Source organism: Diadema antillarum, unplaced genomic scaffold, assembly GCF_040938485.1.
Source record: "Diadema antillarum isolate AM-2024a unplaced genomic scaffold, OU_Dant_1.0 scf00000065, whole genome shotgun sequence".
Lineage (NCBI taxonomy): Eukaryota > Metazoa > Echinodermata > Echinoidea > Diadematoida > Diadematidae > Diadema > Diadema antillarum.
Window position 1 is genome coordinate 3,868,974 of NW_027270954.1, and position 16,557 is coordinate 3,885,530.

Genomic DNA, 16,557 nt, shown 5'->3' on the forward strand with positions numbered 1-16,557 from the left:
TTATCTCTATCAAGTGACCAGTTTGATTTTGCCTGGAGGTCCGAGTTTACACTTCACCTGGGGTTAGCACTAGTAACGGTACTAATGACCGCTCGCCAGCTCAGCCGCATTGCCTGTGTATTGTGTATGGCAGTGGTGTGGGTGTGTGGTTCAGTTAGCTTGGAGCTGGTTCAGGCCCAGAGAATCTTTCGGAAATAGCTGCCACTGAATTGAACATGTGTCGCTACTTTATAAAACAAAAGATGAACATTTGAATTTAACCTGTGTCGCTACTTTATAAAACAAATGATGAACATTTTAATTTAACATGTGTCGCTACTTTATAAAACAAATGATGAACATTTGAATTTAACATGTGTCGCTACTTTATAAAACAAATGATGAACATTACTTGGGTGTTTGTCAGTAAAATTATCCCCTCTACAGTGTATGTAACTTTTGAACTGTCCAAAGTTTCCATCAAGTGGACAGTTCTTACTTATGCCCTGTTTAATGTCCATTATTTGCATATTATAGAATGGGTAGCGAGAATCCTGCGATCTGATTGGTCGAGAGCTACAATTGTATGTGTTCATTTTTACTGGCCGCACGCTGAGTCACAGTGGTAAACATGTTATCGTGCACTTAGCAAGAGTACGCGTACTTGTAACAAAGGTTCGCGCACTAAAGCAAGCGTTCGCGCACTCAGCTTGGCCATGCATCCAGTAAAAACGGTAAGTACGGGTATGCATGCCCTTTACGGAAAGCCAAAAGGAAATGCATCCAGTAATTTTGTCATCGGGTAACACGATAGAAAACTGGGTTTTTGACAAGAAAATTACCCATTCTATAAATCAAATGACGCACATGTCTTTTCGTGTGTCAGTCGGAATATAGTGTGCATGCGGTAACTATGGAATTTAGCCTAAGCATTCCATAGTTACCTTAAAATGCACACAATTCCGACTGACGCACTCAGACCTGTGCGTCATTTGTATACTGGCACCCTTTTTTTTTGTTTTCTTTGGTGTTTGCATTATTGAGTGTGAGTGTCAGTACCACCTTTGTGAAAGAAGATGTTTCTGGCTCTTTTTTGTTTTTGTTTTTTTTTTACCTTGTAATGAACTCTAGAAGCACTTGGAGAGTGCAAACCTTCTTCAAGGCCATAGGTTTACTAGCGGCATAAAAATGTGCATATATATATATCCTGTATGCAGGAATCTGGATCTGGATCACGACCAAAAACTAGTCACATGTTCCTGTCTATACCACAACAGAGCTGTCCAGAAATGTCATCCAAATCTTTTCAGTGCTTTTCTAGTAATGTTGCCAGAATACAATCAAACAAACATAATGACCAAACATATCATCCTTGGTGGAGGTTGTGATTTTGTGTAAATGCACATGTATCTCAGTCAGGTAATATTTCTTTGTGTGCTATTCAGAGAGTAATGCACAAACAAAATGTGGATCTGTAATGTGGTTGATGACATTTAAGGGTGTGTACAGTTCTGGTCGAGGTGAGGATTTAGCTTTTAACGTTTTGCGAGATATTCAAAAACCACTCTATGAGATGTCAAAGAGCATGCAATTCTAAGGGGTATCAAAAGTTTATTTGATGAAAATCGGTTTTGAAATGGCTGAGATATCCAAAAACAAGGTGAAACAAACAGATCCTAATGAAAGGCATGGCCTGTCGCCTTTTATTATTGTCATTCTATTGGATATCTCAGTCATTTGAAAACCAATTTTCATCAAATAAACGTAGAATCCTTCTTAAAATTACATGCTCTTTCATATTTCATAAGAGGTTTCTCATTATCTCACTGAGGAATGTTCAAAACATGAATCCCCACCCCAACCAGTACTGAACAGTCCCTTTAAAATATCCAAGAATTCTGAGCCTACAATGACATTCAATACATCAAACATAATATTACTCTGTGCTGGTGCCATGTACTGTTAAGTGCAGTTTAACCAGCAAGTTTGTCAATAATGCGCATTATTTTCACATTTGTCTTTCAGAATGAGCTCTTTGCTTGCAGACACTGGGACATCAACAGCGTGGCCTGTATTGAGGACAAGTGCTATGTGGTGACACTGGCTGAGTATAACAGGTGAGAAAAGACTCTCTTCTAAGGGGATATTTAGGAGATACGTGATTGGCTGCTGTGAACAGACATTGACAGATGGGTGGTTATTGTTATCGTAAAAGTGAACATTTTCATGGTGTGGAAATTTTCGTGTATTTTGCACAACCAGAAGCTAGCATAAAAATAAAAGCACGCGAATATTTTTCCATGCCATACTTGTATGTTCCAGTGGTCAATGTCCTGTATCTGTGGAACTAAAAACACACGAAATTCATCTTACCCAGTGGAGCGCGAAAAATTACTTGCGCGAAAGTATCCACTTTTACAGTAAATGAGAAGTCATTCATCATATCTCAAATGGTATACTATACATTGCAATCGTCTACATATTGGATCTGTGGATCGCTTTCTTATTGTATTAGGGATCGAGGTTCAGATGTTGGAACTTGCAGGCATTGCCTGAGGGCTAGGTTGTTGAGGGATCAAAGATTCTGTCGGCTAGCAAATCATTGCCAAATTGGATAGATTGAAGCAGTGATCATTGTCAGGTAGAGAGTTGCCATGCCAACTACTCCATCTTCTGCTACTAAAGCCTGCCCTCTTGGCTCATGCAGCAATGCAGACAGTCCTGCACACTTCTTGTCACACTTTTTGTCACCGATGGCAGAAGCAACTTTTTATTTTAACAAAATTTTACTCACTCATCATGTACGGATTAAGCTGGACACCCAATAGCTCCATCAAACTTCTACCACAAACACTGCTTTATCTTGATATCATTGTGTCCTGCGAAGTATTAGCTTTTATAGACACGCCTTTCCATTGTCTTCCCGGTCCTGATGAAAAGGGCACAAAGACCAATGCGGTCAATGCACATCATGCTGTAAGTGGGCATACTGAGAGAGATATATGCCTTCTTCTGGCACACACCAAGTGGATTTCCACTCTCATGTTCTTCCTGATTTCATGGTTTCATCTGTGCATCCCAAAGGGTTGCCATGACAACTTAACTCAATACCCCAGAGCAACTGTCCTCCCAGACTTCACTGAAGTCTTGTAGGACTGGCTGCACCGGTATTTGATTCTGGGAGCAGCTTATTCATTGCCAACAGCATCCATGCTACATTAAATGTCAAGGGTAACTTTATAGAGCTGCGGTCTGGAGAGGGGATGAATGTGAACTGGTATGAAGCACTCTCAGCTTCCATTCCTCTCTCTGATACTCCAGGAGGCATCTCCAGATACTTGCAAATATCATTCATGTCCTGACAAGGGCTAAACAAAAAGATATCCCCCAATTTGGGAATCATTTTCACCCGTTGAGATGAACCAAAGGTACCCCTGGACTCCTCTTTGGAATTTTCCTCCAACTAAGGGTGCATTGGCCATCAGGTCACTCAAAACGCTGCCCCCAAAGGGCCCAAACCTCCCCCAGAGTTGGAGGTTTTCTCATGATGTTATCCTCGCCACTACTGCACATCAATAAAAAGTTGATATTCAAGATCGCTTCCCCCCATCTGAATTGTTCACACTTCGAGAGGAAACTGATCATGTGATATGAAAGCAAATGCTCCCACATGACGTGTAGATAACATCTTGCTCGAGTAGCAGGAGGAAGGCATGAGTCCTCTCTGCTCAGGCTGTTCACCAAATTGAATTGTGCTTCCCCTGTACAGTGATTAACTCTAGATCTTGCTCAGTGTCACATGTGAAGTAGGGGGGGGGGGGGATGCAGCCACACACCCACTTGCTTAAGGCTTCTAAAAGCCACTGTCGGGCAAATTGCATGAAAGGGCAATTTACCTGTTCAAAGTAGGTTGCCTATTGCCCATATTGTCTTTCAAACAGGCGGGAAGAATATATTTTGTAGTACTCTGTTTTTCGTCATTTTAATTTTTGGTCTTGAAATTATACATGTATACACCATTCTATGTATACTTACTCTTTACAGTCATACACATAATACATTCTTTCATATGTCATATATGTGTAATTGTACATTGGTATATAAATGAATGTACACATGTATGCATGTATGTGCTTATGTGCATTTGTGTGTGTGTTCTGTCATAAACAGCTTCAACCGGGGATATTTTAGTGTTTCACTCCAGGTAACTGGTGATACATTTACACCAGGCATATGCCCGTTTGTTCAGAGTATGTAAAACAAATTGAAAAGCGTCCTCTCAAGGCACTAGGGCTACCATAGGGGTAAAAAATTCACTTGCCCGTTCTGCATATCTACGACCTGTATATTGGCAAATAGTTTTCACACCATTCAAAACTTGTACATGTATCCTCAATTGTTGTGTGTGCAACCATATGCTACATGAAGCCTAATTCTTTACTTTCTATTATTTTTTCATTATTTTTTCATAATTTTCAATTTGAGGTAGTCAGTTTATTGGAATAAATGAAATTATTTTTTCACACGCAAATCATGGTTACATATACTTTGAGCAGACTAACATATCCCCAATTGAAACATCCTATGAGAATGTGTATGTGTTTGTTTGTTTTCAGTCAAGAGTCAATACCTTGGAACACTCATGCTTTGCATTTTAAAGTAACACATTCTTGTATTGGAGTGTGTAATTTGTTATCAGATGTCTGTGATGGGGATGGGGAGTGACACATAGCATTGTTGACACCTCTACCCTTTTGATTTCACATCCTTCACCCATCCCCGTAACCTGCAGATTCTGTGCCAAGCTGCGGATGGCCATCGAGGGCATCCTGCCCTCGCGCCCGTATGTCCCCGACCCGCCCGAGAGCTACCCCAGGAAGGAGGCCATCCCCCCTCACGGAGCTGACCCGGAATCGGTGTTCCTGTGCCGGCAGGTTTACGACTTTCGACAGCGGAGGGTGCTGAAGAACCCGTTATGAGAGGCATCGCAGGGACCCATCTCACTCTCCCCATTCACTGGACTACGGGATCTTGTGCGTGTCCGACCGAGCTGGACTTCAAAGGCTGACCAGACTCTTTTAATTCGAGTACCGAGAAAACATCTCATTTCAGTGTCAACAAAATGACGTTGGTCTGTATACATCTCATCACCGCTTGAGCTGAATGGTCCAGTCATCCTCGATTCACACACTCAGCAGTTGTCACCATCGGAAGCCACTAAATATACTGGCATCGGAAATCTGTGCTACCATTTATTGCAGTGTGCACAGCTCATCATCTTTCAGAGTTTGGTTTTATTTCTATGTTGTTTTTTAAATGGATGTTCATGTTCTGACATATTTAATGTATGGCAAGAGGTAAATAGAGTATATGGATGCCAAGTGTTGATGTAAGTGTTTCATGATGTGAGATAGCGGTATGTTTGAAGGTAAAAATTTTACCTCATGAAGCCCAAGTCACTGGACGCGTAAAAAAAATAAGATAATTTCAGGACTTCCTCACTTGTTTGAAGTTTGACCGCACACACACACACACACACACACACAAATAAAGTGAGATAAGAAAGTTTTAACAGAATTGCATCGTAACTGGCTGAATTCTTTACTAAATTATTGCACCTACATCTCTTGAGATAGTTCTGGGTATTTACTGCTTGCAAGGTATATAAATTGCTAGTGCTAAAAAGTCTTATCATCATTAGCTGAATTGATGTTGCAAATATTAATTGGCCACGAGTGATGAGGGACAGAGGCTAGACAACTTGATTGATTATGTAATAATGTTCATAGTTTGCTATCCTGTTGCTGTCAATGCCAATTTCAATAGAATTGTGGAGCTGCCATACTTTTTTTTCCATAAAAGTACCAAAACTTTTGTAATGATGTGGAGTCGAGTTCAATTCTAGATGAAATTGCCAAGGGGCCTTGACACATAAATTGTTTAATTCACAACTATGCGTTCACCACTGCACCACTAAATCGTTGTCTTCGTGGCGCAAATGCAATTGCAGCACTGTTCTACAGTCACACAGCTGTAGAGCAGTTGATAATGCCTAAGAGATGGCCTACGGCATGCAGTTTCTATTTCTTGAATGTCCTGGTGTTATTGAATGGGGTATTTGTTCGATACCAAGGAGAGGAATAGTGTTATCGAAAGCAGATGGAAGGGTTTGTAGCTTTCTTCAAAAGAAAGATGTATGATGTATGGCTGAATAGAGCAGCCACTCCAAATGTAGTCCCACTAGGGTACACATCATAATACTGACACCCACAAGTCATACAGCCCATGAGTTTGACACTAAGCAAACAAGGCCCACGAGACGGACACATTAAGACCCATACTGTAATGTTGAACTCATGGGCTGTTTTTACCTGTAGTGTCGAACTCATGGGTCTTATGTGCCGAGTGTCAAACTCATGGGTCATAGTGCCGAGTGTCAAACTCATGGGCAGTATGACTCATGGGCAGTACGACTCATGGACCTTTTTTAAGTGTCAAACTCATGGGCTGTATGACACGTGGATGTCAGTCTCGCGGGATGACCGCATCCCACCATAACAGACATGCATGTGCTCTCAGTCGTCAGCTGAGAGTTCAGGGTGCGCGGCCAAAATTTTGAAAGGATAAGCCATACTTTCATGTGATCAGGTGGATCAGCTCATGCTGAAACTTTCACTCAAAGGGCCCAGACTGCGGTCATGCAGTTCATGTTAGTCTAAAACTGCTGTACAAATAACTTCAAACTTTGGTAATCAATGTAGTGTTATTTGTGTTACAACACTGTTTGTGTTTAGTGTGGCTTTTTGATTCTGATTTATTAACACCAAGCTGTGAATTCCCCACATCCAGTCTCCACATTTCACATGTATGGCCGTTCGGACAGTCCTCCAATCAAGGTAGACATGATAGATTTTTCCACCATCAAAGCAAGGAGCTATGGTATTATTGATGTCTCTTTTGTAGACTAATTTGTGATGATGTGAAACTCTAAATCCAAAACAAATCGAAACTGGTGTTACTGAATTAACAAAATGAATAAATGAATGAATGAATAAATAATCAAAATGCTGATGGGTTTGCTGATACCAAATATTCTATTAAAGCAAGGGACAATTTTTACAGGCAATCCACTGCATGTGATAGTTATAAAACAACTCAGAAATGACAGCAAAACATGATTGCTGACAACCTTCTGATTTTACAGATCCACGCATCAAACATACTCTTTGTATTAACACGTGGAGCTCTCAGTGCTGTTGCCCCTTCGTATCCATCAAAATATGATGTCTGGATTAGGTCAAGGATTTAGGTTTCGGGTTAAGCATACTTAGGGTTTAAGGGTTAGGGTTAGGTTGAAGGGATTTTGTTAGGATCACCAAGTACTCAACTTACAGAATGTGCATTATCTTTATGTGACGAGGATGTCGATGATTGAAACTAATATCAACGCTTCCTGGAGCTGACATGTTACTTACTCTTCATTCAGGCAAACTTTGACAGAAAATCGGTCCTTATGGAAAGGTGGAACATGGCTTGGATACAAAAGTGCATTAGCGTTGAGGTTTTTTGCAATCAACTTCTATTCACTGAAAGAAGGGGTAAAGCCCACCACTATCAAAGGAGAGTGAACTCCGGTGAGGGGTGTGATATGATATGATATGAATGAGGCAACTAAACATGGGACATTATCACATGCCCATATATGATGTCCCACTCGCACATGCGTACGCAGACATGTACTTGAATTTTGATACCAAATGAAATCTTATTTTGATAGTAGGTGCTTTAGAAATCAGATTAACTTAAGAGAGACTTTGATAGTTTAAAGCTGTCATAACAGTGGTTTATTCTCACTTTACACCTCTGAAAATAAAGTCTATGTGAGACCTTCTGTGCTTGCCTTAACAAGTGATTGGATCACCCCCATACCCCTCCTGCAATAACTTTGGAGAGCGCCCCCTATTCCATGATTACACTCTGTTCAACAGTCAGATTTCTGCTGTACGAAGTGCTGTAATTTTTTTAATCAGTATTTTGTGGTAATTGTTGATTTCTTTGTAGTCCCATCTGATTTGGTTGTAATGTGATTATTCCAATCACTGAGACTAGATTTGGGCATAATTATTACTTTTTGAAAAAGGAACAACAATATTTACTGTGGAATATTCATTTCTGAATGAAAAATCAAATTTTCATGAACTTTTTTTTTACAGTGATACTGCAACAGCTTACAACATTTAATGCTTCTCAATATTTTTTTTTTTTTGGCCATGCCTTTGAGTGCATGTCAAAGACTGTATGAAATGATATTCATAAATATATTTGGAATATTTGGCATTTTCTGTGATCTACTTCATAGGAATTCAGTTCATATTGCAATGTCATTATTTGTGTGATGTTTGTCCACATAAGCCAATGTTTATTTTGTTGTTCAAGTAGTCAGAGAGAAAATATACTTTTGTCTCAGATTGTTGAAGTTCATATTTGTCATTTGAAATGCTTTATTGTACATATTTGTTTTAGTGCAAGAGTCTTTTTTTTTGTACACTGATGTCCTTCCCAAACGTTTGCCTGTGCATTCAATATCTACATTGAATAATGTCATGTTTTTTCTTGTGGAATTGCTCATTTTTCTTGTATCTATCATGTCTTCGACTTCTTTATTATTAAAGTATTTATATATTTGTAAATACAAGCATATATATATAAAAATATATAAAAAACAAATATATTTCATCAGTGTCTTCTTACTCACAGCAGAATTGAACAATGTCTATTTTTCTTTGTTGAGGTTTTGTTTTTTGTCTTCTGATTAAGAGGAAAATAAGTAGGAAAAGTGGTATTTGGTAATCAATGCTCATGGAGTGAGGCAACATAGGTATATTTTTGGTGTGAAATATTTAACACTGTCTTAGTTTTTTTTTTTTGTCACATGATATACCAATAAATTGTGATGTGTTGTAAATGGGTAAGGACTGATATGTTTGCAGGAATGATCAGTCTTTTTTGCCGCAGTGTTGTGTAAGGATTTCTAATTTGTGCCATATCTCTGCAGAGAAAAGAGGTCTAGATACCACTTTCCATTACTCTTTGAAGAACTTTTTTCCTTTCTTTTTAATCTAATTAAGAATTGATGCATCTGTGAATGACATGTACATGACTACGCAAACACAAATAAATGACAGCTCATTCATGCACTTCAATTTACAATTTTTTTTTATGACAAGAAATCTGATGGCCAAATTATCACTTTTCTGTATCAACATTCCAGTGGTGATAAAGGTACAGAATAGATGGCATGTAAGAGGGAAATTTGAGGGTTTTTGCACAAAATTGATTCACTCCTAGGTAATGAGATGAATCGATGAAGAGCATGGATGTTTAGTGTCTAGAATTGGAACAGATTGATTTTACATGAAGAATAAAATTGAATCATATTTCTTTCATTCGTAATATTTGAGTACCTGCTATTGTTATCTCCAGTTCATCAGAACTGGCAGTGGTGATGTTTTGCATTTGAAAATAATGCATCTCAGACTTTGTGCAGTTTTCCCGAGTTAAAAGCAGAAAGTCAGTTGATTTCATGCAGCAATATAGCCCTTCTGTTTCTAAATAGACTCTCCAGAGTGATGTAAACCACACAGGATGTTTTATAGCGATTTTCAAAACTTTAACCTTTGCATAGGAAAACTTTGAAGACGACAATGTAATTCCCGCCATCCATGTGATACTGGTTTAGAGGTGGGAAAATTGCTTTCAAAATTGTTACTACAGGGTGACAATTTTGTAAGTGAGTTAAAGTTTGGAGAGCCAGGTAATGTGTATCAGCAATCATTGCAGTGCATGCTGATGCAGCTCATTCACATGCTTCAACAGATACGGACCAACTCTGAACTACGGAATGATAAATTTAAGTTCTCAGACGTCTCCCATTAGTGGTGTCCACTGTATCAGTTTTGGAAGTGTAGCCTATTCAATACTGGCAGAGTAGAGAAACCTGGACTAGGAATGCGGACAGATGAATACTACCCGCACTTCTTTGATCAGTGTTGATCCCAGAAATGTGAGCTGGATTGTAAGAAGCCCATACCACGCCAGCTCAATCTGTGCATTGCCAGTGACTGGGATAGGAGGAGGCACTTTGAGTGAATCATGTGAAAAATTACTCATAGTGTCATGAAGAAAACTGAAAGCTTACTAAAAATTTATGTTTTTATCTTCTTCTTTTTTTGCATGTATGGAATAAAAATCAGCATACCACCAGATTTGTCATAATGTAAGCATATGTTCTGTTTTTCATGAATATGCCAGCATTACTTTTACATTTGAAAGAAAAGATTGAATACTCCAAATTGAATTGGGATTGCCACATTTAACATATGCAAAATAATCAGCGTTCCTAACTAAGGTGACATCATAATATTTTCTTCTCTCTTTTTTTTTTTTTGTCTGCTTAGCAACAGTGTTAAGTCTTGCTAGACCTACCGAGTAAGAATAGGAGTTAGATGTTAATGGGAAGAGTTTCATTTGCAAAATCTGCTTAGAAACAAATCATTGATGTGACGTATTTTCAGTACCCTATTGCTTGCAAATTGCAGTTACAGATGGCTACCATGATCTTGAAGTTATGTAAGAGAAGCAATGTTTTATGTTCTCCACTTATCTCTCAGTCACGAGGCATATTGATGGAGAAGTCTGATTCAAACTTCCTCAGTTTCAAAACTACCTATTCTAAGGCATTCGATCTATTGCTGTAGTACATCCCATCAGGCATAACCATGTGGCAATTCCATATTGTTTATAAAAAGTTACAAATTTTGGAACTTTGTGTTGCTGAATTTGAGGAGCTCATTTGTAGGGAGCAACTGTGAATTCTGCCTTGTCAAATAAGTCCACTATTTGATGTTGTTGCTGAGTTGTAGATGTCACTTCTGCAAATAATAATTATGTTCTGTGAGTAATCTCTTCCAGAATGTGGAACTATTTCAAGGCATTGCCCCTAATGATATACATATTTGAAAATGAATAATGCGCATTTCATTTTCATGCAATGGTTTGGTTTGGCAAAAAAAGGGCATGTATCTACATTGAAAAATGGAAGTAATATCAATGAGAAGACTTAAAATTTCATGTTTTTGCCAACCATGAGAAATGTGTATGTGACAAAGAGTGGATATCATTTTAGTAATATTGATGGATAATGACAATTATTGTGATAACCCAAGTTCAAATGTGCAATTTCAGGAATTGAGGTATGCTTTAGAATTCATATCAAGAAACAAGGACTTCATAAAAGTCTTTCTGTACAAGAAAACAAAAATCATAATTTGGCCTTCAAATTATTAAAAACTTTTATTTCCTATCACTTTAATCTACTCTCTGTAGCTGTCCCCATATATTTTACAGCAAAAGTGTTGATGTAAAGAGATTAATTGGCATTATATCTTCTTCTTTTTTTTTTTTGTCTTTCATGAATGTATGAAAGACAGCATATTGTTGCTTGGGTGACAAGACTTTTATGTCGAATTCTGATTCAAATCGCCTGTTTGGATTGATTATCAGATAATCAGTTAGGTGGTGGGCTGTCCAATCCTAGCTGTCTTACCCCAAAAATGAAGCCACCACAGCATGCTAAAGGAAAGGTGATCCCATTTGTTTTAGCGCTTTGGCTGCCATGTTTTTTCTCCCTCAACATTAGACATTTCTATGATGTGAAATTTTATTGCCCCACCAGTGAAATGTACAATTGAAAGGTGGAAAAAAGTGTTCAGTAAAATTTTGAATAATTACTCTGTTGTTATCCATGGACTTAGTCCATTATTAGTATATTGTGTTGGTATGCTTCACTAAAGTTTGTGACAAATTTAGAAATGTGTAATTTAATTTTCTCATCTAATCAACAAACAAATTATGGGAGTGTGCTGTTCAATTATTGAAACATGAAAAATATCAAATATATGGCATATCTTCTGTCCTTGAGCCATGATGGGGCAGCTATGTTCATGATTTCACTAAGTCCTGGAATTGACAGCTCATACTTTTCTCATGAAATGAATAATTCTCCTTTCTACTTTTCAAGTTTGCATTTGGAGATAGCCATCACTTTTGTAGTACTAAAAAAAAAGAAAGTGATGTTTCTCTGTCCATGTGTGGACCAGCTAGGACAACCACCATAATGGTATTGTTGATATTGCTATTTCCCTTAGGTGCTTGTTTACAAAACAGGTAGTTTGCCTTGTTCATGTTTTCATTCAGAGAATAATGTGATATTGTGGATGATGACTTGTGTGTATCGTTCATACCCGTCATTTAATTTGTTTGCTCTTTCAGCCTTCGTAAGCAATCATATTTTATCACAGTGGTGTTATTCAAGCTCAAGACACTTGAGCTTGAAGCGTGTATAGATGTAATATTTTCATACTACATATTAAGATTGAAGAGCTTTTAAATGTGAATGTTGATGATGTAGACACATTGATTTGTGAATTAAAGAGTGCAAGACCTATTTCTGTATGAGCATTCGGAGTATTCTGACCTCTAAAACTGCATTCCAGTCTTAGTGGTGCGAGTAAATTATGATAAAACACTTTGAAAAAAATTTATCAAGGTGTGAAGGAGCCAGCACAAAGTGTTGTTGTATTTTCTGATGTGACTCATGAAGATTTGACTATAGATTTGTCCCCATTTTAGTGTAATCTTGTTAAGTTTTGCCACCTGATTGCCACGTTACCTCTACTACTACTCCCAGCTCAAGCCTTGAAATACATAGGAGGAGATGCTAGGTTTTCACCTGCCCATTTCTCTTTCAAGGAATAATGTGGGAACCTCCTTCATTCGGAAGAGAATAGGGAGAATTCTCTTCAGTCTTAAGTCCTTGCACTGTTGTCAAGCTTGTATTTTTACAAATGTATTATGGAGAGCCTTCATCATGTACATATGACATCATATGCTTTTACATTTATATCTTTAGTTTTCATGATTATATCTTATCGTGATTTTAATGAGATGAGTTTCACACATAGGACACATAGGTATCACTCCCACAATGCACCTTTCTGATCCTATTTTTTTTTTCCTGTGTGTAAAACAAAAAAAAAAAGTTGCTTGGAAGGTTATTCAAGAGTACATATAAGAGAATTGAGTCATATTACTGTATATGTGTTTTCATGTCCCTACAGATGAAGATTGGAGAATATATAGACACGTGTTTGCTTCGTATACTCTCTTGTCTCGGTCTCATGATTGATTGAATAATGGATGGATTGATTGATGGATTAATGGATGGATGGAAGGATGGATGGATTTCTGATTGATGGATGGATGGATGGATGGATGGATGGATGGATGGATTGATTGATTGATGAATGACGGACCAATATGAATATGATGATCTGCCTGTTGTGTGAAATGTCGTTTAATTAGATAGTGGTTGGCAAAGAGACTTGTTTCAGTGTTTTAACACTCCCTAGACCATTTCTGTAATGTATTGAAGTTTACGGATGTTTCTGTTTGTAGCAAGGAACCATTTTATGGCTCCCACCAACGAAGTTTTCTTGGCAAGAATTCACTTGATACACATCAGTTGCTGCTAGGTAGGGCAAGCCTCCGGTAAGCTTTATAGTTGTTACCGCAATCTTGGCCAAAGCATGCACAGAATTTTTATACATAACAGTAACAGTTTATTCATTTTTTAAACATGATTACAAACAAGTTAAACTTTGAGCAAGCGAAATCTATTGATTTAACACATTTTTCATGTTATCAGTCAGTGACATAAGTGCACATGCACACACACACACACACGCACACACAAGAAATAGAAACAGGTGATGGGCAAGGTTTTTATTGAGAGTTGTGTGAATGTGACAAGAATGTGTTTAAACAGGTTAATTCAAAGAGAGTATGGTAATGGGAGTTTGTACTAGAAATTTGAAAGAGGATCAAATGCAACTACAAATTCATTGATTACCACACCAAAAAAAAAAAATGGATTTGATTAAGTTATGAGTAAGCCCGTGCTTTGAAGGCAGTACAAACCGGTTTACTGCCATATGCAGATTTCATGTATACATTTCTGACAAACTTTGATTGTTTGTGACTAGTGGGCAAAGCTTGTCTTAGGCATGCCTGAAACAGGAGTAACTAATACTTCCAAATTGGACTGAAATTTTATATCGTGTGGGCGAGTAGATTTCTTTGTTTGCAAGGTCCTCAGAAGAAAAACATCTCAGAAAACAAATATTTGTAAATGTGAATATGTTTCGAAGATTTGACCTCGGAGGTACGTTATTAAGTAGAAATATTAGTCCTCTTCATTATATGTGTAGTCAAATCGCGTGTGTGTGTGTGTGTTGCTTGTTTCAGATATTATGAGTAAAGAGAAAATGGTGTGTAGCTTTGAAATTATTATTCCTCTTACCGTTTTTGGAAAAAGTGCACAAGTTGAAAAAAATGGTCACCGCCGGAAATCAAACTCGGGCACTTTGGCATGGAACGTCAACGCCCTGGTTGTTAGGCAGACAGACCCAAGCTTGATTATATAGTTTTTTATGTATATTCTTAGTGGGCATGGCATGAAGCTATTCTGTTCAGCTGTGCTTAATCTCTGCATTTCGAAATGTAGTTTAGTGTGCATGAATTAGTTGCTGCTGTGCTTGGCAAGACTTATGCAAGCTGGTTGCCTAGAACCATAATATTCAAACTAAACACTTCAAATCGGTCAACTCTGCATCAGAGAGCAAGATGATACAGCGAGAGGAAAAAGTTAAACCACACACACACACACACACACACACACACACACACACACACACACACATACACACACACACACACACACACACAGCCTATAATGGATATGGGCGTGCACATACACCGGCAAGCACCAATAACAACTACAACAAGAAATGTACACGCAGGAGAAGATGATTAGAAGGAATGAAAGCAACAGGTGTTAAAACAAAAGGTGTATGGGCTGGGGCTACTATCGTAAATGATATGGGCAAAGTAAAGAACGTGTGTCTTTCCAGAGAAAGAGTAAACTCCCAGCTGTTAACATCCACACGCAACCGTTTATGGATTTTTTTTTTACTGATACTCTTGCAAAGAAAGAAAAAAAAAGAAATTTTAACAGGAACATACTAAGTAGGCCTATTGTAGGATGTCTGGAAGTTCCATTAATTCATGTCATCTTTGCACACGCAAGCATATCGACCTATACTTTTACTTCTTTTTTTGGGGGGGGGGGAGGGGATCAATCTTTTATTTTTCTTTCTTTTTCATATAAACCTGATCACTTAATTTCCTCCAAGAGAGTTATGTCGTTGGATAGTCCTTTTATAAGGCCCCATCCATTTCAAGCTTAATCGCTTTAGATGGCGGTCTCCTGCATTTAATTTTCCCTGTTATGTACTGAAAAAAATACTTTATATTTTATTTTATGTTTCTGTGTATGTATACTGCTCAATGCAATTGTTTATGTGTATCTATTTGTGAACTGTTATCGTTTTATTTCGCTGCACTTGCTATTCTTTGTCTTTGTGCTTTTGAAATTTGTATTCAATTTGTATCTGATTGAATGCGGAAATAAATCAAATCAAATAAAAAAAATAAAAGTAAACAATATACAAATTTATTCATGACAAGATAACACAAATTTAATTATAGCAACATAAATTCCAAATTGTCGATATTACGAATGAAAAAGAAAGAATTTATGTATATACATATATACATATTATATACAGACAGACACACACACACACACACACAAACACACACAGACACACACAAACAAATGAGGATAAAAAGCGTGATTCAGCTTTCACATTCTCACCACGTGGAGATGGGTCTGAGACTAGCTATGCACAGCCCAGTCGCTGTTCTGAGCCTAGCTCCCCCAAACAGGCCATGGAGGAGACAACCCAAAAGCCTACTGTGACAAGAGTGATAAGCAACCGCAAATAATGGAAGCTCAACAATACAGCAACCGAAAGGTGAGATAATTCCTCTAAATCTTGCTTTTTAAACGTTTTGTCTCTTTGAGCAGTAGCTTTACTTCAAAATGCCAAAGAGGGTTTAACGTCATTTACCAGAGATTTAGGTATATTAGTGCTCCTTTGTCCATAACGGCACGACAGGCACCCACCAGTTCCGAAATAGGTCTAGGTCTATAGAATGCTGCCCAGCTTTCAACAATGTTCAAGGTTTTTATTCTTCTAAAATAACATTAATAAATAAAAATATGTAGATTAAAAAAGTTTCATTTCTGTCCCCTTTTTTATTTTGGAGGAATCGTCTGAAAGGCGATAAATTTCATGATGGTATTCCCAAGGTGAACAAATTTTCAGTTTTATGTTTCCTGTAGTGTTTGTTTGTTTGTTTTTTTTTTATTGCTTTTCTTGTTTATTAAAGTAGTTGAAATTTGACTAAAAGATGTGAAAAGGAGGACCATAATTGTTTTTGATTGGGTACTTGGAACTGGTCCATTTTTGGTTTTTAAGCGCACGTACCAAATTTGACAGTATGATTTTATTTGTTTGTTCATTTTTTCTGCATTGCATTAAACAATCTAGATAC

At 37.7% G+C, this 16,557-nt stretch overlaps 1 protein-coding gene across 1 annotated transcript in view; it reads left to right on the forward strand.

Moving 5' to 3' along the window:
• The window catches only part of LOC139716479 (uncharacterized), a 152,301-nt gene extending 146,271 nt beyond the window's left edge, over positions 1 to 6,030 (forward strand). Inside the window, exons 6-7 of the mRNA XM_071628023.1 lie at positions 2,005 to 2,096; positions 4,772 to 6,030. Of these exons, the coding sequence (XP_071484124.1) occupies positions 2,005 to 2,096; positions 4,772 to 4,958 (279 nt within the window). The 3' untranslated portion in view covers positions 4,959 to 6,030. The remainder of the gene's footprint in view (positions 1 to 2,004; positions 2,097 to 4,771) is intronic.
• The last annotated feature ends 10,527 nt before the right edge of the window (positions 6,031 to 16,557 follow it).